The 20,935-nt window shown below is 46.4% G+C and overlaps 1 protein-coding gene across 1 annotated transcript; it reads left to right on the top strand.

The window, feature by feature from the left end:
• The first annotated feature begins 10,873 nt into the window (after positions 1–10,873).
• On the top strand, positions 10,874–19,329 carry TRIL (TLR4 interactor with leucine rich repeats). Its single transcript, XM_010587197.3, has one exon. It carries the CDS (start codon positions 11,624–11,626, stop codon positions 14,066–14,068), a length of 2,445 nt encoding a protein of 814 aa, XP_010585499.2. The 5' UTR covers positions 10,874–11,623; the 3' UTR covers positions 14,069–19,329.
• Positions 19,330–20,935: the final 1,606 nt, after the last annotated feature.

The raw sequence follows: 20,935 nt of genomic DNA, 5'->3' as shown, positions 1-20,935 counted from the left end.
AAAAATTTGGCCTTTTGATGAAATCTGCAAACACTTTTAGGGTGTTTACACCGCATACAGTCAATTATTTGACTATCCAAGGTTGTTCCTGGCACTGAGACAGACAGAATAGCTCTTGCCAGGATAGAGCCACAGTTTTCAGTGGCATGGGGATGCAATTGCTGTCCTTATTTCTGCTTAGACAGGGACATGACATAAAAGGACAGCTGCAGCCCAGGGGAAAAGGCCGTGAGGGGATTGTTTCTGACACATTTCTCTCCAGGCTGTGATAATCGAGGAAAATTTACAGGATGAATTGCTAATCGTTCAGGTTGCTACTCTTCAAAAGAGGTGGCCCCGGAAAATCATTTTAAATCATTAACTATAACGATTCAGAAGATTAAGTTGTGAAAAAAAACAGTAATTTTTTAAGAATTAAATTCCATTCAAAGATATTTATAAGCCCACTGAAGAGGGTGGGAGACAAATCATTTGATTTATAAATTGAAAACAAAACTTTCCATTTTGCCAAAGTTGATCATCTCTGTCCTCTGATCAATATTATGTTAAGTTTGAATGACTGTGATGAACCTGGGCCTGGAGAAACTGTCACCTGGCAAGGCTGCAATTTGGACTTCGAAGCAGAAAGTCTCCGTGTGTTGTTTCTCGTTGTTACAGATCACTGTCCATGAAAATCGTTTTTAATAGTGGGGTTATCAAGAAAAATAAAGAAAGAAAGATGGCTAACGCTCTATTCAAGTAAGTGTAATCAAGTACAGGCGAGTCCACTTGCCGCTGGTCAGTACTGTACAGCTGGTGGGCACTGGCAGAGCTGGACAGCTAGGGCACACTGGTAAGCTGGGCAGCAGGCAGGTTAACTGGCACAACTGGGTTTGCTGCTAACATCTGTCAACCTTCCTACCCGTCCATGCCCAGCCTGATTGGCTGGTCCCTTTACTGTACCAGTGATAACTACTTTGAATATCACCCCTGAACTCGCATCATTAGTTATACACACAGGCATGAATCAACAAAGAACCTAGCAATGTCCAAGTGTAAAAACCTGGGCTCAGAAGCCAAAGGTTTAGACTGTGGTCTGCACTCTACCGTGATAGTTGGTGGATCATTCCAGAAGTTAGCTAACTTCTCTGCTTCTTAGCACCTTCTCCTCCAAATTGGGGATACGAGTAATCCTCACCTAATACCCTCAGGGGATTTGTGTTGAGATTAAAATCAGATATGAGACACGGCAACATTTGCTTTTCCTTATCCTTTTATTATTCTCAAAGAAATACATTATATTTGCGCATCATTCTTAAAATGCTGAAAAGGAGGGCAAAAAGTTACTCACTTTCTCGCCACCTAAAGACAACTGTTAGCATTTTTTAAAATTTTCTTCTAGTTTTTATTATGAAAGCCCTTTGACAATTTGACGATGGTTGCCGAGTGCCACAAAAGCAAAATACAACAAGGCTGTTGCCCCGTCTAGTTTGGTGCAGATATAAATGACTAAATAAATGTTATTACTGTCGTATGAAGAAATCCAAATCAAAGGATTGTGGAAAGCTGTACCATAAAACACAATTACAAGTCTGGTTCCCAGAGATGACAAACGTTTTCATATTTAAGAGGAAGAAACACTTTTATATGTAGAGCATTTCCTTGGGCTACTGACTCAATTCCATTCTAGGGGAGGACGACATTTTACTATTGCTATAAAATTTCAGTTACATATAAACAAACTCTGTACTGTAACCATAAACAACACGGGGATTTGCCTTATTTCCTTATTTGCCTGAGTGTAATATCTTTCCTTTCTGGCTTTCCAGAAATGTCCCAGTTTACTTCAGTTCTTGTAGATACACAGCCATTTATACATGCCAGTTTCAAATAACCAGCATCTCCCAACTGATGGATTAAGATTTTCCCTGGACATAATAGCATTCCCCTCGTACACGGCTTCAAACACATACAGTGTTATGTGGGCTGGTGCTTTTTACAAAGGATTTAGTCATTTTCTTCTCAAAAAATAAATGTAGTACAGCATATAATGCTCCTCTTATTTCCGTACCTGTTTGATGGCACTAACCTCTCAGATTATAGCCTTATAGACATTTATCTTCCCAGACACGCTGACCTTTCTGTGGCACTGGCCCTGTCTTACATCTCAGAAATGTTTCAATACGCCCTTGAGAATTAGTTCAGTGGATCCTAAGCGTGGGTCCTCATCAGACAATATCTGGGGAACATGCTAAACATGCTCAATAAAATCTCTAGGCCCTACCGTGGAGGTCCTGTCAGAATCTCTGGCAGGTGGGCCTCAGACCCTTATTTTTTAACAAGCTCCTCAGTCTCCTTATCTGTAAAATGGCGATAGTAATAATTCCTGACTCACAAGATTGTTGGGGAAATAAATGAGTTAATTAACGTAGGGTGCTTAGACTACTACCTGGCACTCAGTAAGCACTACATAAGTGCCAGGTATTATTACTACGGTTATTAAAATAATTAGCCTGTCGTGAAGAAGCGTTTAAGGAAGCACTGTCTGTTACAGTGGTTCTCAAACTTGAGTGTGCATAAAAATCATCTGGTGAGCTTACAAATGCAGGTGTCTGGGCTCCCTTCCCTCTGAAATTCTGATTTCAGGAGGCTGCTGCAGAACTCTGGAGTCTGCTTTCTATAATCCCTCTAGATGATTCTGATGCAGACGGCCCATGGGCCACACTTTAAGATACACTGGACAATGTTTTACAACAGTATGCATGGCTCCTGTGAAGGTGTTTGTTGGTGGTGGTGGTTTTTTCTTCTTCTTCTTCCTGAAAAATGAACACATATAAACAAACTCTCTTTTTATCAAGTCCTTAGTGTGTGTCAGCCATTATATATGAATTATCTTAAATTCTCCCAATAACCCAGAAGATCAGTGTAGTATTTCCATTTTACTACTGACCCAGAGAGGATTTAGAGAGGTAGGACTACCTGTTTTTTATAAGGTAATCGGAACAAAGGAGGTGGGATTGGAACCCAGGTCTGTATTACTCCAATACCCTGGTTCCTTACCCCCACCACTGTGTTACACAGAGGCTCACGGGTTTTGTGCAACAGTCATAGTAACTTTTCAAACATTCGCAATTTTTAATCAGAGCCACTGAAACGACAAAAAAAAAAAAATTAAAAGCTCATTATTCAGAATTCACAAAGCTAAATGATATCAAAGAAATGGAAATAACTGAACTTTCAAATGATTCTTTTTTTTTTTTAGCTGTATACCACTTATACTTCTGTGGTTATTAAAGCTTAAAACTCTACTAAGACTTTTGAGACAGCCCATAGCTCCTTAAAAACCATTGCCATCAAGTCGATTCCAACTCACAGTGACCCTACAGGATAGAGCAGAACTGCCCGATAGAGTTTCCAAGGATCGGCTGGTGGATTCAAGTGTCAACCAAATGCTTAACCAGTGTGCCACCAGGGCCCCAAAAACCCATTGCTGTTCAGTCAATTCCAACTCATAGTGACCCTATAAAAAAAAAAAAAAAAAAACTAGTGCCAAAAAAAAAAAGGACAGAGTAAAACTGGCCCATAGAGTTTCCAAAGAGCAGCTGGTGGATTTGAGCTGCCGAACTTTTGGTTAGCAGACAAGCTCTTAACCACCCGATATGCTGTAAACCAGTGGCTATCTTATTCACATCCTTGCTCCTCAGGACAAAGAAACTTGCTTCTCAGACTGGGGCTAAGATGAGGGTCATTTAGATGGAGGAAGACAGCTTTTGAGGCCGTCGGATAACATGCCAAGTGTACACTGGGGACTCTGATTTCCTGATTCATCTGTGTCAGGGGCACACTGCCTGTCTGGGGTGGCTCACACTGAGCGAGGAAACAGCTGCCATCTCTTTGCTGCCAAGGAAGTTCTGGCTGCTGCTCTAGCGGGGCGTGATCAGCTCTACCCCCCCATCCTCCTGTAGCAGTGAGCCTGGCCAGCTGGGAGCTCTCCTCTCCCTAACCCATCCTGCACCAGGGCAGCGCCTGGGCCAACTCTCGTAGGCTCCAGGGGCTGTGGAAGACATTGTCTGGAAATCTCCATACCTCCACAGCTGAAGTTCAAGGTGGACCATAAAATGCTTGGGAAAACGTGGGTATAAGTCTCTGGCAAGCCCAAGAGGATTTCCATGCCTGGACAAGTACAGCTGAGAACCCTTACATCACATGTATGTGTCATGTAAACAGCCCAAACTCGCTTGTGTGTCTGACCTCTGAAACTACCCCCCAGAGCCACAGAGATTTAAAGGGAGAGCTTTCCAAGAGTGAAATGACAAAGGTCTCATTTCTCTCATGAACAGCGTGCCTTCCTGGGTTTCCTCTTGTGATTATACAAATTATACAGTTAAGCGTAATCAATACTTGGGTCTCCTGGAATCTGATCAAGTCTGGGTCCATCCATAAACAAAGACATTACATAGTAAAGAGACATTTAAACAGAGACAACTATGTGCTTGCTTTTCCTGAAAAACTCTAAAAATAGGTGCTGCTTTTTATAGAAAATTAGGCATCGTCTAAGCTAGAATACAGTCGAATGTACAGTCACATTAAAAAAAAAAACAGCTTTCATTCAAACTCCTGTAATTTTCTCTTTTTTTCCTAAATCCAAGTGAATATACGTTCTCCCTGTAAAATGCTACATATGGAGACGGCTGTTTCCAATATTTGGGCAGCTTGGGGTTAGTGTGTGAATGGAGGTTCCAGGCCATCTGCTCCCCTTCCCAGCTCTGGCTCCTACATTACCAGGAGTTGGGGTGGGGTATCCCAGGTATACCAGTGGAAACCCCAGCCCATACCTCCAGGCTCTTTATACACAGCTGCAGTCCCCTGATCCTCCCTCAGACCTAGAGGTATGCACATTGTGGCGTAACGGCTCCGAGGACAGATGGGGGAAAGGATCACACAGGCTTATGAAGTTAGACAAGGAATTCCAGGGTCCAGGAACTCTGGGCAGGAGTGAGGGTGTGGGCTGTGGTGGGCACATCCCCTTGGATTCCTGAAATTCTGCCTTCATGAGGTGGGGCACAGCCTGAGGGGGGCCAGAAGAGAGCCCTTCAAAGAACAGGGTCCAGGGCAGGGGCCCACATTGCCTGAGTCCCAGGGTGATGCAGTATGTACAGCAACTATGTATACGTTCCACCACCTGTCTGTTTGTCATACTGTGGTGGACCGGATGTTGCTGTGATGCTGGAAACTATGCTACCATTATTTCAAATAACAGCAGGGTCATCCAAGATAGACAGGTTTCTGTAGAGCTTCCAGACTAAGACAAACTAGCCTGGCTATCTACTTCTGAAAAACCAGCCACTGAAAACCATATGGATCACAAAATCCGACCCATAACCTACCGTGAAGATGGCAAAGGACCAGGCAGCACTGTCCTGTGTTGTGCCTGGGGTTTCCATGAGTCAGGGGCTGACTGGACAGCAGCTAATAACGCTAACTGCAAAGCACTCTTCCTCCGTGTGCACCTCCAGGCTCCCCCTCATGCTGCTCTCTGCCTCTCTGATTGCTCTGCTCACGTTTGTTCAGGTAAAACCACTCGGCCTCCTCCAGAAGCTTTCCTTAAGCTCTAAGTCCAGGTGTCTCTCCTTGGGGCTCCCACAGCTCCATAAGCAATTCTCACTATCTGGCAAGGTAACAAACTGCAGGTTTACCATCAGCCTGCCTTACTAAGCTGTTGCCACCCTGGGGTCTTAGCACTGTATCTTATCAACCACTGCATTCTCAGCATCCATCCTGGGGTTTGGCACATGGAAAATGCTTACTAAATGCTCTTGCCTGGTGTATTAGTCAGGGTTCTCCAGAGAAACAGAACTGCTAAAAACCAAAACCAAACCTGTTGACAGCAAGTGGATCACGACTCATAGCAACCCTTTAGAACAAAGTAGAACTTCCCCATAGAGTTTCCAAGGCTATAATCTTTAAAGATGCAGACTCCAAATCTTTAAAGAAGCAGACTGCCACATCTTTCTCCCACAGAGCAGCTGAAGGGTTCCAACCGCTGACCTTTTGGTTAGCAGCCAAGCACTTAACTACTACACCACCAGGGCAGAGAAAGAGATTGAGATTGACTTATTTTAAGGAATTGCTCAGAACATTGTGGAGGTCAGGCAGCAGGCTAGGAATCCTGGCAGAATGTCTATTTAGTCTTGAGGGAGAATCCTCTCTCAGGAAACCTCGGTTTTTTGGTCTTAAGGCCTTCAATGAACAAAGCTGTCTTGGAAGAAGTGCAACCAGAATGTTCCTTAGAAGCAAGGATGGCGAGACTGCATCTCACGTACTTTGGACATGTTGTCAGGAGGAATCAGTCCCTGAAGAAGGACATCATGCTTGGCAGAGTACAGGGTCAGCGGAAAAGAGGAAGACCCTCAACAAGGCAGACTGACACAGTGGCTGCAACAATGAGCTGAAGCATGATTGTAAGGATGGTGCAGAACCAGGCAGTGTTTTGTTCTGTTGGGCACAGGGTCGCTATGAGTTGGAACAGATTCCAGGGCGCCTAACAACAACAACAAGGCCTTCAACTGACTGCATGAGGCCCACCCACATCATGGAGAGTAATCTGCATTACTTACGGTCAACTGATTTAAATGTTAATTACATGTAAATGCTTCATATGTCTATGCTAGTTTTTGACCAAACAACTGGCCACCATAGCTAGCCAGGATGACACATAAAATTAACCATCACACCTGAAGACCACCAGCAACAAGGATCCAAAGCTACCGTAGTTTTAGAGTTGCTTTTGCAGTTCCTTACTACCAGAAAGTTTAAGTATTACTGAATTCAAGCAAAACCCCGTTTTAATTCCTAAATGAGAGGTCTGACAGTAAATGCCTAACCACGTAGCATTACAGAAACAGAGCTCACTGAGTGCACGTGCAAACATTACGCAATTTACTCTAAAATATTCAAATGGCATTCCTTTGTAAGGTCAAACTTTACAGGATATATGCCTTTAAAAAGGACAGCATTTGTTAAAAATATGGGAGTTGCACTTTTCAGAAAGAACTTATATGCACACATACATTTGTGGGTGTTATAACTATCTCTAGGTCTCAAAATCTTTTTATGGAAACTGTATTGAAGGTGGTAGTGACACCTTTTTCTAACCAGAAGCAAACCATCATATCAGCACCTGTTTGTACTTATTTGAAACAGGACACACTACAACCCATTTTAAACCAAGTTATTGCACGTCCCAGATGGATGATTTCAAGAAACGGAAAAGCAATTGTCTTTTGATACAAAATCATGTATGATGTTATTTCTCCCAGTAATCCAGGACTACTGCTGGGAATATTAAACAATGGGCAATGATACCAAAGACAGACACAACATTCAAAACTACAGAACACGTGCAGTGGGCTGGTAACTGTAGATCTTACCCAGATGGGGCGTGTACATAGAGGAGCCCTTATATGGAAAGACACCCAGTGGACTGAGTGAGTGGTCCAAACTACAAGTGGCCCTCTGTGGGTATCCTGCCTGCTGCCCTGGCTTACTGTGCACGTTTTCTGCAAAGAGTCAGGAGAAGAAGGAGGCATTTTCAAAGGGGTAGATCCGACTTCTGCATTTTCCTCTTCTACATCACACCCTGCTCAGCGTCTACCCTCTGCTCCACTTGGAAGGCTTTTTGTGCGTCTGGAGACTGGTGGGGACAGTTTCTTTTTTGGGCTCAGAGCAGATGATGCTGCAGCCCCATCCCAGGCATATTCAGTGGTTCAGTCTGCAAGTCAGCAGCCTTTTTCCCCCCGAAAAATCAGAATAACTCCTGTGGCACGATGGTGTTGCCAGTAAGGGCTGACGGTCCTCCTAAAAGCTCTGCTGGCCCTGATCAGGGAAGCTAGGAACTTACGCCACGCTGTGCAAACTTGTGTTTCACCCACAAGGCAACCAGGCCCTCAAATAGGGAGTTTCGGAAGTTTCTCACAATGAGAATTAAAAGATAAACTACCAAACTACCTGGAAAACTTCACATTTCATCTTGTTAAGGGAGACACTAGGTTGCCCAAACTCAACTTTTATTTGAAAACTCAAGGCAAATCTCAAGCAAACCTGATCACCTCACTGTTCCCTGAGTGGACGTTCACTACCTAGCTACCTTTTGGTCTTCAACACCCATCTCCCAGCAGAGCTGAGGTCCCTGCTCACCCATGAAGTCTTCACCTACCACACCTGCCAATGACCCCATTTTTCTCTAAATTCAGAACTTCTCTCTATCACTTGGCTATGCTGTTTGCTGTTGTTAGGTGTCATCTAGTCATTTCTGACTCATGGCAACCTGTGTACAATAGAATGAAATACTGCCTGGTCCTGTGCCATCCTCACAATTGTTTTGTTTGAGCCTACTGCTGCAGCCACTGCATCAATCCACCTCCTTGAGGGTCTTCCTCTTTCTCACTTAACCCTCCATCTTACCAAACATGACGTCCTTTTCGAGGGACTGGTCCCTCCTCATAACATGTCCAAAATACATCTTCACTTTTAAGGAGTATTCTGGCTGTACTTCTTCTAAGACAGATTTGTTTGTTCTTCTGGCAGTCCATGGTATATTCAATATTCTCTGCCAATACTATAACTCGAAGGCATCAATTTTTCTTTGGTCTTCCTTATTCACTGGCCAGCTTTCACGTGCATATGAGGCGACTGAAAATACCATGGCTTGGGTCAGGCGCACCTTAGTCCTCAAAGCAACATCTTTGCTCTGTAACACTTTAAAGAGGCCTTTTGTAGAGGATGTGCCCAGTGCAATACATCATTTGACTTCTTGGCTGCTGCTTCCATGGGTGTTTATCATGAAGCCAAGTAAACTGAAATCCTTTACAACTTCAATCTTTTCTTTATCATTATGTTGTTTATTGGTCCAGTTGTGAGGATTTTTGTTTTCTTTATGTTGAGGTATAATCCATGCTGAAGGCTGCAGTCTTTGATCTTCATCAGTAAGCGCTTCAAGTCCCCTTCACTTTCGGCAAGCTGGGTTGTCGTCTGTATATCGCAGGTTGTTAATGAGTCTTCCTCCAATCCTGATGCCCCGTTCTTCTTCATATAGTCCAGGTTCTTGAATTATTTGCTCAGCACACAAGCTGAATAAGTATGGTAAAAGGATACAACACCAAGGCACACCTTTCCTTGATTTTAAATCACACAGCATCCCCTTATGCTGTTTGAAAGCCTGCCTCTTGGCCTATGTACAAGTTCCTCATGACCACAATTAAGTATTCTGGAATTCTCATTCTTTGCAGCATTATCCACAGTTTGTTATGATCCACACAGTTGAATGCCTTTGCATAGGCAAGAAAACACAGGCAAACATCTTTCTGATATTTTCTGCTTTCAGCCAAGATCCATCTGTCATCGGTGCAATGATATCCCTCGTTCCATGTCCTCTTCTGAATTTGGCTTGACCTTCTGGAAGCTCCCTGTCAATCAACTGCTGTGACTGCTTTTGAATGATCTTCAGCATAAGTTTACTTGTGTATTAATGATATCGCCTATGTTAATTACTAAATAAGGCAATTATTCACTACCAAACCTTGGAATTACTAAAATTCATGCACCACCTTGGCACCTTTCTCACACCACTGCCTTATATTATTATCTAAACTTTCAGTGCCTTGCTCTTCCTGCTACGTTGTCAGCCAGCTTCTTGAGATGTCTCTTTCCTTTAACTGTTCACACTGCTGCACAGAATAAACCTGTTGCCGTGAGAAGATTCTGACGTTTTACAGAGTAGAACTGCTCCATAGGGTTTTCTTGGCTATGATCTTTACGGAAGCAGATCGCCAGGCCTTTTTTCTGTGGAACTACTAGGTGGGTTCTAACCACAAACCTTTAGGGTAGTAGTAAAGGGCAAACAGTTTGCACCACCCAGGGGCCTCTGTTGCTGAGTTGCTGTTGTTATGTAATTGCCTTAGTGTAAATTCTGACTCATGACAACTTCATGTGTGCAGACCAGAACTGCTCCATAAGGTTTTCAAGGCTGTATCCTTTCAGAAGCAGTGGCCTGGCTACTACACAGCGTACGAAATTACATCTTCTGAACATCTTGGGGAAGGGAGTTGACGGGGCAATTATTTTGGCAATATCGTTTACATAAATTAACAGTAATTAATAGCTACTCCTTGTCCATTCTCACTCTAAGCAGGGGCTGGCCCAGTGAAGCCATAGATAACCGATCCATTCCCTATTGGTAATAAAAGATAATACTTCTCCAGTTAAACCCGGCTAAAGACGTTTGAGGAGCACTGCAAGCCCAAGCATAAAGCACCAGGGCACAGCAGTAAGCAAGTGCGCAGGATCTGCGAAGATTATTACACGTATGCACACGTGAGGAATCTGCCCCAAGGGCTGTAACACCGTTGAATTCACGGGGTTGAATCACCCAAATTTGATGGAGACGTTTTCATAGTGGAATAGCCCGTTTTGAGCTTCCTCCACGTTCTTGCCTACAGCAGGACCGAGCAAATACTCAATTCAGGTACCTGAAAGCGGGTGGTGCCTCTCCTTCGCTACTCGTACACATAGGTCAAAAACCCAAACACACAACAGCCAGGATGAGTTGACCACCAAGAGTAGCCCACCGACAGGTCTCTGCAGACTACCTTGTGCTCACCAAAACTTCCTGTAGAATACTGGTGGACTCCGTGCTGCCAGAGCTTCCCGCAGAACGGCTCCTGAAGAGCAAGTGAGTTAAAAACGAACAACGCGAGGCGCGCGCCCACTGCTCCGATGCGGCGGGTGTACTTGTTTAAAATAAAAAGGTCTCTGTCTGTAAATCCCATTTGCTCTCCCGGTAATCCATCCCCGCCCCCAGCCCTGCGTGTCCGACCGGTACAGCTGTTTTTAATCCCTACTTTTCTCACTTGGCGTCCAGAGCTCGGGCTGACCAGACGCGGAGCCGCTTAGTGTTTCCTCCTCCTCCCCCTGCCGGGGTCTGTCCTCCCTCTGCCGTATCCTCTTTCTCCGCCTGCGTTCCCGGGGGGCGGGGGGGGGGGGCAGTGTGTGGGAAGAACGAATTTCCGCCCGATTTTCTCGCCACTCGCCGAGTTTGGCCCCTTCCGGACACAGCCTGCGCGCCCCCGGCTCCTCCCCAAGCTGTTCCTCGGAGGCCGCACTCAGTGTCCGGGAACGGGAGCGAGGAGGCGCCGGCTGCGGGGGCCGAGCGCCGGGGCGCAGGAGCCAAGCCGCGCCCCGAGGAGCTCTTGGAAGTGTTCCCGCCTGCAGCTGGGGAATCCACTCGGCGAGGAAAATCCGCGCCAGGGAATCCAGCTCTCCGGCCTCTGCAGCAAACAAAAAGCGCGAGGTCTTGCTCCCTCCCCCGCCCCCGAGGCGCACCCGGAGAAACAGTTTTCTGCAGAAATGCAACAAGTAGCACCCGGAGCTCGCCGAGCGCCCAGCGCCGCCTGACTTGTCCAGGCGAATTCCGCCTGCAGAGACCCGGTCCAGCCACCGGACAAAGAGCTTAGAAGGGGCCAGACAGAGCAGCGGAGTCCAAAAGAGGCCATTTAGCGACTCAGGCCAGGCCAAGGGGAATGCAGAGGAGACACAGAGCCGGCGGGCCAAGAGGACGATCCGGCCGCAGCACGCAGGGCGGGCGGCGATGGAGGCTGCCCGCGTCGTGCGCTTCCTGCTCGTGGTGTGCGGGTGCCTTGCGCTCCCGCCGCGGATCGAGCCCGTGTGCCCTGAGCGCTGCGACTGCCAGCACCCTCAGCACCTCCTGTGCACCAACAGGGGTCTCCGCGCAGTGCCCAAGACCATCTCGCTGCCAAGCTCCCAGGAGGTCCTCACCTACAGCCTCGGCGGCAACTTCATAACCAATATCACGGCTTTCGACTTCCACCGTCTGGGGCAGCTCCGACGACTGGACTTGCAGTACAATCAGATCCGCTCTCTACACCCCAAGACCTTCGAGAAGCTCTCGCGGCTGGAGGAGCTCTACCTGGGCAACAATCTCCTGCAGGCGCTAGCTCCGGGTACGCTGGCTCCGCTGCGCAAGCTGCGCATCCTGTACGCCAACGGAAACGAGATAGGCCGCCTAAATCGCGGTTCGTTCGAGGGCCTGGAGAGTCTGGTGAAGTTGCGGCTAGACGGGAATGCCCTGGGGGCTCTGCCCGACGCCGTCTTCGCCCCCCTGGGCAACCTGCTCTATCTACATCTGGAATCCAACCGGATCCGCTTTCTGGGCAAGAACGCCTTCGCCCATCTGGGCAAGCTGCGCTTCCTCAATCTCTCTGCCAACGAGCTACAGCCCTCCCTGCGCCACGCGGCCACCTTCGCACCGCTGCGCTCCCTCTCCACCCTCATCCTCTCCTCCAACAGCCTGCAGCACCTGGGGCCGCGCGTCTTCCAGCACCTGCCGCGCCTCGGCCTGCTGTCGCTCAGGGGCAACCAGCTCTCACACCTCGCTCCGGAGACCTTCTGGGGTTTGGAGGCCCTGCGCGAGCTACGCCTCGAGGGCAACCGGCTGAATCAGCTGCCTGCGGCACTGCTGGAGCCGCTGCACAGCCTGGAGGCGCTGGACCTAAGCGGCAATGAGCTGTCCGCACTGCACCCCGCCACCTTCGGCCACCTCGGCCGCTTGCGCGAACTCAGCCTGCGCGACAATGCGCTCAGCGCCCTCTCCGGGGACATCTTCGCAGCCAGCCCCGCCCTCTACCGGCTGGATCTAGACGGCAACGGCTGGACCTGCGACTGCCGGCTGCGGGGCCTGAAGCACTGGATGGGAAACTGGCACTCTCAGGGCCGGCTCCTCACCGTCTTCGTGCAGTGTCGCCACCCCCCGTCCCTTCGGGGCAAGTACCTGGATTACCTGGATGACCAGCAGCTGCAGAATGGGTCTTGCGGGGATCCTTCGCCCTCTGCTTCCCCGACCGCCAACAGTGGGCGGATGTCTCTACCCACAGGCGCGGGGGAGGAGATGGCGCCCCCTGCCGGCAGCCTCGCCGAGGAGTTGCCGCCCCAGCCGCAGCCGCAGCCGCAGCAGCGGGGGCGATTTCTGCCTGGGGTGGCCTCGGATGGGGCCGTCAGGGAGCTTATCAGCAACCGCAGTGTACTGAGGCTGAGCCAGAGGGGCCCCGGCCTCCAGCAGCCGGATCCCTCCGCTGCTGCTGTCGCGGTCCCAGCGCCACGCCTGCTGGACCTGCAAGAGAAGCCCGTGGGGGGACGCCCGACCCGGCCCGGCACCGCACTCTCGGAGCCCACCCCGACGACGGCGTCTGGCTCTGCGCCTCCGCCGGCCGACGACCCCTGGCAGCGCGCGGCGAAGCAGAGCCTGGCAGCGGAGCAGCAGGAACGCGCCGTCCAGGCCTACGGCAGGGTCGGCCTGCCTCCGCTGGTGTCCGACCCGTGCGACTTCAACAAGTTCATCCTGTGCAACCTGACAGTGGAGGCTGTGGGCGCCAACAGCGCCTCGGTGCGCTGGGCAGTGCGCGAGCACCGCAGCCCCCGGCCTCTGGGCGGCGCGCGCTTCCGCCTGCTCTTTGACCGCTTTGGCCAGCAGCCCAAGTTCCACCGCTTCGTCTACCTGCCCGAGCGCAGTGACTCAGCCACGCTGCGAGAGCTGCGCGGGGACACACCCTACCTAGTGTGCGTGGAGGGCGTGCTCGGGGGCCGGGTCTGCCCCGTGGCCCCCCGGGACCACTGCGCCGGGCTAGTCACCTTGCCGGAACCGGGGAGCCGAGGCAGCGTGGACTACCAGCTGCTGACCTTGGTCTTGCTGGCGGTCAACGCGCTGCTGGTGCTCCTGGCTTTGGCAGCCTGGGCGTCGCGCTGGCTGCGGAGGAAGCTGCGGGCCAGGCGGAAGGGCGGGGCCCCTGTCCACGTTCGCCACATGTACTCCACCCGACGGCCCCTGCGCTCCATGGGCACCGGCGTGTCAGCAGACTTCGCGGGTTTCCAGTCGCACCGGCCGCGCACCACGGTGTGCGCACTCAGCGAGGCTGACCTCATCGAGTTCCCCTGCGACCGCTTCATGGACAGCGCAGGCAGCGGGACGGGGGGCAGCTTAAGGAGAGAGGACCATCTTCTGCAGCGATTTTCGGACTAGGTCCAAGGCTTCCAGGGGTGTGGAGACCATCTCACTGGCCTTGAGGAGCCACCTTCACGCAGGGCCCCTCAACCCACCTCAGGGAAAGCACCCATTTTATCAGACTTTCACCTTTCCCATGTATGCAATTGCCAAGGGGGAGGCCAAAAGGGGGAGAGAGCCAATTTCGGCACCATCTCCAATCCCCCGTACTCCCTCATGAAGTAAATGGATGGTGCTTGGTGGTCAAGGCCAAGAGCAGAGGACACATGGATGGGGTGCAGAGGTGGGAGGCCTTCTTCACGTGGAGGCCGTGGTACAGTTTTGGCAGTGGCTTTTGTGGGATTGCAAAGCAATAAACCTAGCCTCCTGGGGTAGAGAAGGGTCCTTGGGCCCCAACATAGCCAGAAAGAGATTGGGGTGCATGCCTTTTCCTTGCTTAGTGTCACAGAGGAGCTTTGTTTCTATTTAAGGAAAAAGGAACTTATTATCGTTACAAAGAAGGCTTGGCAGCTGACTCCACTGGTTTGGTGGTCTCTGCCAAGAAAAAAGACATTGTAAACAGGTGGCAAAGTTTAACACATCCACCAAGGAACTCATTAATGTTGACTTGAGAGAACATTCAGGATGCTTTGGTGTTTAAATAACAAGAGACACTAATTTTTTTCAACAATGTGAAGAACTCTGACATTTAACAAACTGAACAATAAACTCACGGACTATATTAGCTGGACTTGGTCGCGTTCAACTAATTTCCTTCTTACGTTAACATAAGAAGATGCTTTGCTGGCTTCCAGGATAACTAAGATTACATTCTCAGGAGTAGCCTGTCTGTAAGACTTTCCTGTCAGTTTGCTCCTGTGTTTTTTGTTTTTTTTAAACCTGTATATGGAAATGCCAGACTTGATAAGGCAAGTAATGTGTATGTAACTGATGGACTCTGGGGGGAACTGAAGTCCAGTTCACGTCCTGCATCTCTGACGGTCTGTTTAGATTGGGATAGATGTGGTGTGGCACTATCATGTTTTTATAGTGACATACAGTTGACTGTGCCCTCCTTCCTTCTCTTGAGGTGCACAGTTAATCGATAACATAATTTCCTAATTATAAGAGGGGAGCAAAAGGTGATCTGTCATTTGATAGTATAACGTTCAACCACGTTAATGTCTTATTCTATATGAAATAGTAGAAGGAAAGAAATTATGGGAAAAAATGTGAAAAAAGTCCATCATTGGGTGTCTGTTTCTACTAAAACCAGAAGATTCTATGAGTACTTAGACCTCACTGTGAAATAATTAATACATTTTGCAAAACAGTCTCTCCATTGCCCAGTGTTTCACTATGTTATTGAGTCTTATCTTTTAGTTAAGGGTGGCAGTATTTCTTTTAAATGTTTTTGTTTGAAACTTAGGGTTAGGTTCCTGTATTTGTTCAGTTGTTTTAAACTATCTGGAGTAGCTTCTTTCCCTGATATTTACGAAATACATGTTTGACACTAGATGTAGTGGTTTGGTTTACATTAGTAGTTTTGCATGGGATCTCAAAATGCTGTCGTTAGGAGGGTGCACACCATGCTTATTTTCACAAGCCCGTGTTTTAGCGGAAGTGGAGTGCAGTGGAGGCCACTATACTGGTGCTAAGGTCAACAGTGAATCTTTTGTCTAGGGCCTTAAAGCCCCTGAGGTCCTAATGACTCAGGGAATCCATCACAGTCCAGGGGTTCTTCAACCCCAGTTCACTCCTTTTATATTTGGCCTGGATTTAGCAGTGCCTGCGGTGGCCCGGACAGCTGAAGAGGGACCCAGAGATCTAAATTAGCTGATCTTTGTTTATGTTCAGATGAGTAAATGTCCAGACCACTTAAGCTGCAGCTGCTTTTCTGGCAGTCTTATCTATGGGGCCAAAACTTCATAAACCACAGGAAATAGACTGCCACTCAATCTGCTGCCAGGGCTTGTTTTAGATTCAGAGCATATTGTACACAGGAAAGGTGAAGTTGCTTACTCTTATTTCCAACCTTTAGGCTCTGGGGTGCCTGTCTGGCCCCATTCTTGGCTTGTTTTCACTTGCAGAGCTATTGCATCTTTGAGCTGTTTCTTCTGCACAGCAGTGTGTTAGTGAGTCCCAGATGAAAGTATGGAAAAGATCTCTGGTTCCTCCCCTCACTACCAACCCTTTCAAATGAAGAATATCACTGAAAATGCTTAATGCCTGGGTCTATGTTCTATTTAACAGTTTCACTGGAAGGTTTTTCAGTGGGAAATGAATAAATGTTATACACTGGTGTGTTCAGATACATCAATAAAGCCAGTTACTAATAGAGATGTTTTATTGTTGAAGTTTCAAAATATTTTCTGCAAAGATACACTGCATTTTAATCAGCACAGATGAAACACGAACTTGAAATCTTCCCTGCTTTTCCACTGTTTTATTTTTTAATTTCCATTTTCATAGTAGAGTGTGGACATTACTTGACTTTTTTTTTTTTAAAGAAATCATGGTGAGACTTTATGCCCAAAGAAACAATGAGATGGCTGTAAAGGCAGATGGTCAGCCACGGTGGGAAAGTGTTGTTAAACACCAATCGCAGTGAGTTGACCGTCTCAGCGGGCCTTGCCTCTTTAAAGGAAGCCGAATTAAAGGCCAACCCCTTTGACTTTCATGATCAATAAAAAGAAGGAAGAATTGTGATCTGGAGGTGATTTTTGCCATTACAAAGTTTTTGCAAAGATATAATTCCTAAAAATAACAAATTTTGCATGAGTTAGAAGTGTTCGATGAAATGACCATTGAACGATCTGGAATTGTGGTGGTGGGACACTCAACTCAAATAGGATTTACTGTTTTCATAAGGAAGACAACTTTGTGAGGCTGCCAGGTAGGAACTAGGGCGTGATTACACCACATTCACTAATTGGCTGGGCATCTGGTTTTCACCACAAGTACAGCAACATGGGTAAAAAAAATAAAAAAATAGCTACTGTATATTAAGTGAGCATTAAAATAGACACTGGAGTATCTGGCATTCTTAGTTAACCACTCCCCTTCCGCTCCTAAATTTGGAGATAAATGACAATAAAGCATTCTAATGCCAGAAATGTGTTCACAATTCCAGACCGTGACCCAAGCTCAAAACAGATTCTGACTCCTGCCTTTATCACCCTCAGACAATTGTAATAGTGTTAAAGTTCAGAATACTGATAGTGAAGTGACGAGAGAATCTTAGTCATCAGAAGGTGGCATTCATTCTACTTACCTAATCTCCTTGTGCCTCAGTTTCTTCATCCATTAAAATGGGGGTCCTAATCGTCAGGACAGCATAGTTCTGTGAGGAGAAATGAGTGAGGAGAGAGCATTCATCAGCACCTGTTACACGGTGGGTGTTGAGTATTAGCTGTAGTAGCATTCTGCAGTACACAGGACGAAGGAGTCCGTAGGTGGCGCAAATGATTGAGCACTTCACTACTAGCCAAAAGTTTGGCGCTTCAAATCCACCCAGAGGTGCCTCGGGAGACAGGCCTGGTCATCAGCTTCCAAAAGGTCACAGCCTTGAAAAGTCTACGGGGCAATTCTACTCTGTACACGTGGAGTTGAGTTGTTATCAACTAGGTGGCAGCTAACGACAACACAGGATGCCAAGCGGCGTGATGCATGTTAGACTTTTCATGGACCAGGCATTTTTGCTTAAGCCCTAACCAGCCAGAGAATTCAGGTAATGAGATTACAGCAATTCCTTTTGCCCCCCTTGTTACTTGAGGCTCTCCTATAATTAGGTGTTGAAGGATAGCTCTTGAATTACTTTCTCATGCTGTGTTAAAAAAAAAGTGAACACAGTATATTAGTTTGGGCAAAAACTTTTACATTATTCAATTCTTGACGTAACAGTTCATCTTTCAGACTGGAACTAAGGACGCATAAACAGTCTTGCTTCTTTGTGCCCCATCTTTCCATTAATTTAGTGATAACATTTCCAGCTGTCCTTTGCCTCTTAGTTTACTTAAAAGGATACTTTGCGTTCACAAATGCTTTTTTTCCAAGGATTTCAAGTCACTTCATCCATCTCAATCATATGGCAAATAATATTCTTTTCATTTTGCATGGGGTAAGTGAGATATTTGGCTACTATACTTAAATATATTGCCTACTTAAAAAATTCTAAAAGAAATGTAGTTTTCTCATATCTGGTTGCTTTATCTTGGGGCAGAGTGCATAAATATCCCATCACATTGGTTCGACAGATTTTAAGCTATCGATGGCATGATTTCTTACTGACACAGAGAGGTGGCTTTATAATTCAGTTGTACAGTGACTTAACTAGACTAAAATATTCCTGTAACAGCATCTATTGACTGTAAGTCCAAAGCATTCTTTTCAAACTGACCAGGCTTTATAATGCCAGCTCTGTGCCATAGCTGATGTTGAGATAGGGCAGCCCTTTGTGTATTGAGACTAGCCGTGGCCATGTAGCACTATTTTCCTTTCCAAATTAAAATTTTTTGATTAAGTAATGCTTACCCTACAGCCTATTTCAGAATTAGCTATTAGTATCTGTATGCTGAAGTTCCTGGATGGTGCAACAGTTAAAACGCTTGGCTGCAAACCGAAAGGTTGGTGGTTTGAGTTCACCCAGAGGCACCTTGGAAGAAAGATCAGTCATTGAAAAACCGTATGAAGTAGACTTCTCCTCTGATACACTTGGGGTCATTATGAGTCCAAATCTACTGGACAGCTACCAACAACAACTTCTAACCCTAGGAGTCCCTGGGTGGCACAAATAGTTAAGCGCTCAACTACTAACCAAAAGGTTGGTGGTTGAAATCTACCCAAATGCACCTGGGAAGAAAGAACTGGCAATCTGCTTCCAAAAAGGTCATAGCCTTGAAAACTCTATGGAGCAGTTCTACTCTGTACATATGGGATCATCATGAGTTGTAATCAACTTGACAGGCACTAACAACAACAACTAGATATTTGGTTACACAGTTGTATACAGATTTATTTGTCAAATAACATGTACATAACCTTAATTTTAAGAACTGTTTACCTTCAATAGCAATTATTATGTGTAGTCAATAAATTTTCTTGATTTGACAGACTTTTTTGGAGTTTTTGCACAAATGGACAAACGTTCTTGTTAAATTTGTGTAATAGTTTATGCTAATATATGTACACATTAGCACCCGGCAGTATTATATATTTTTTCTTTTTACTTAATTCTTTTTCCCCAACATTTTGTCAATTATGAGGGGAAACCTTTTCCAAATAAAACTGTTGTGAGATTCCTTTTGTAATGGATCAGATTACATTTAAGTAACATCTGGAAGAGTGAAGACTTATGTACTTTTTAAAGCCCTGTGGTTGGGGCTGGTAGTGTTAACTTGGTGTCCCATCCATCATGATACCATGAACTCTCACTTAGGCTTCTTTCTGTATACCACATGTGCTTAGGAAGGAACCCATTCTTGGCAAAAGGCAACGACTTTCTATTGTGCACATTGAATTTTAAACGAATGTTCAACTTGAAACCAAAATTGGTGGGAAAAGGAATTAAATACAGTAGAATTCTTGTTATGTGGTAAGGATTGTGCAAACCTAATGTTATTGAATATTCACCAAATCTCAAAATTTTGGATACATTAAAAAATAGCTCATTCTCACAAAGAAAATAAAAATAACAGATTGTAATGTTGCCTACCAATTATTAGTGGTGCAAATGGTTTGGGTTCGACTAACTAACCTAAAGGTTGGTGGTCTGAACTCACCCAGTGGCACTGTGGAAGAAAGGCCTGGCGACCTCCTTACATAAAAATTACAGCCAAGAAAACCCTATGGAACAGTTCTACTCTGTAATATATGGAGTTGCCATGTGTCAGAATCAACTTGATGGCAACAAGTACCAATTATTAGATATTACTAACTGACAATATGGTACATCTTCCAGAAGGGAGAAGCTGTATTGCATATACTCTTTCATTTCCAAAAGACTCGTTAAGCATTGACTATTTTGAAGCATAGGATACTTTGTTTATTTAAAGTGATAGACTCTTACAAGCATGCATTTTGTCAGGTCCTACTTTAAGGGTTTTCCCAACTCATCCAATCCTCATAATAACTCTCTGAGTGCAGTGCTGTTGCTATCGTCATTTCAGAGATGAGTAAACAGAGGCACAGAGAGTTATGTATTTTGACCTAAGTCTCTGAGTAGGGAGGTATTAGCGTCTGGATTCAAAGCCAGTCTGGTTGGCTCCAGAGTCCTTGCTGTCAATGCTAACACTCTGCTGCCTCACGTGTGCACATTAAGACTGATAAAACGTCAGGGGATTGTCATTAAGAGATTCACCATGAAGATTTCTTCATCCCTCATTTTTAACACTAAAAATCATGTCGTAGCTCTGAGCCGTTTGACCTTCATTTTCTGCCCATTTTTCTTAATCTGTGTAATATATAAAGGGCAATATCCAGTGTTACATTATTCATCTTTTAATATTAAATGAGAGACATGTAGTCTGTCTTACAAGCCACAGATGCTTTCTCTGTTTCAACAGGGATGGGTTACTGTCAGGCACTGTTGGGTTAGTTCTTTCCAGTGCTCTGTGAGCTCCCTAAGGACAGGGATATCATCTTGTGTTTCTCCTTGTGTCTCCACAGGGCCTGGCTAACTTGTAGTCGAGTCCTTGGCTACGTGCTTATTGATGAGTCCTTTAAGGCAGCTGAGGAGCCCATGTGGCACAGTGGTTAAGTAAAAGCTCGGCTGCTAACTGAAAGGTTGGCAGTTTGAACCCACTGGCTGCTCCACAGAAGGAAGATGTGGCAATCTGCTTCTGTAAAGATTACAGCCTTGGAAGCCCTATAGGACAGTTCTACTCTGTCCTGTAGGCTTGCTATGAA

This window comes from Loxodonta africana, chromosome 8, assembly GCF_030014295.1.
Source record: "Loxodonta africana isolate mLoxAfr1 chromosome 8, mLoxAfr1.hap2, whole genome shotgun sequence".
In the NCBI taxonomy this organism is placed as follows: Eukaryota; Metazoa; Chordata; class Mammalia; order Proboscidea; family Elephantidae; genus Loxodonta; species Loxodonta africana.
The sequence above is the reverse complement of the archived record's forward strand: the minus strand, read 5'-3'. Positions and strand labels throughout refer to the sequence as shown.

Excerpts from the sequence above, each read along its gene's own strand:
- TRIL (XM_010587197.3), top strand. The coding sequence starts at position 11,624 with ATGGAGGCTGCCCGCGTCGTGCGCTTCCTGCTCGTGGTGTGCGGGTGC.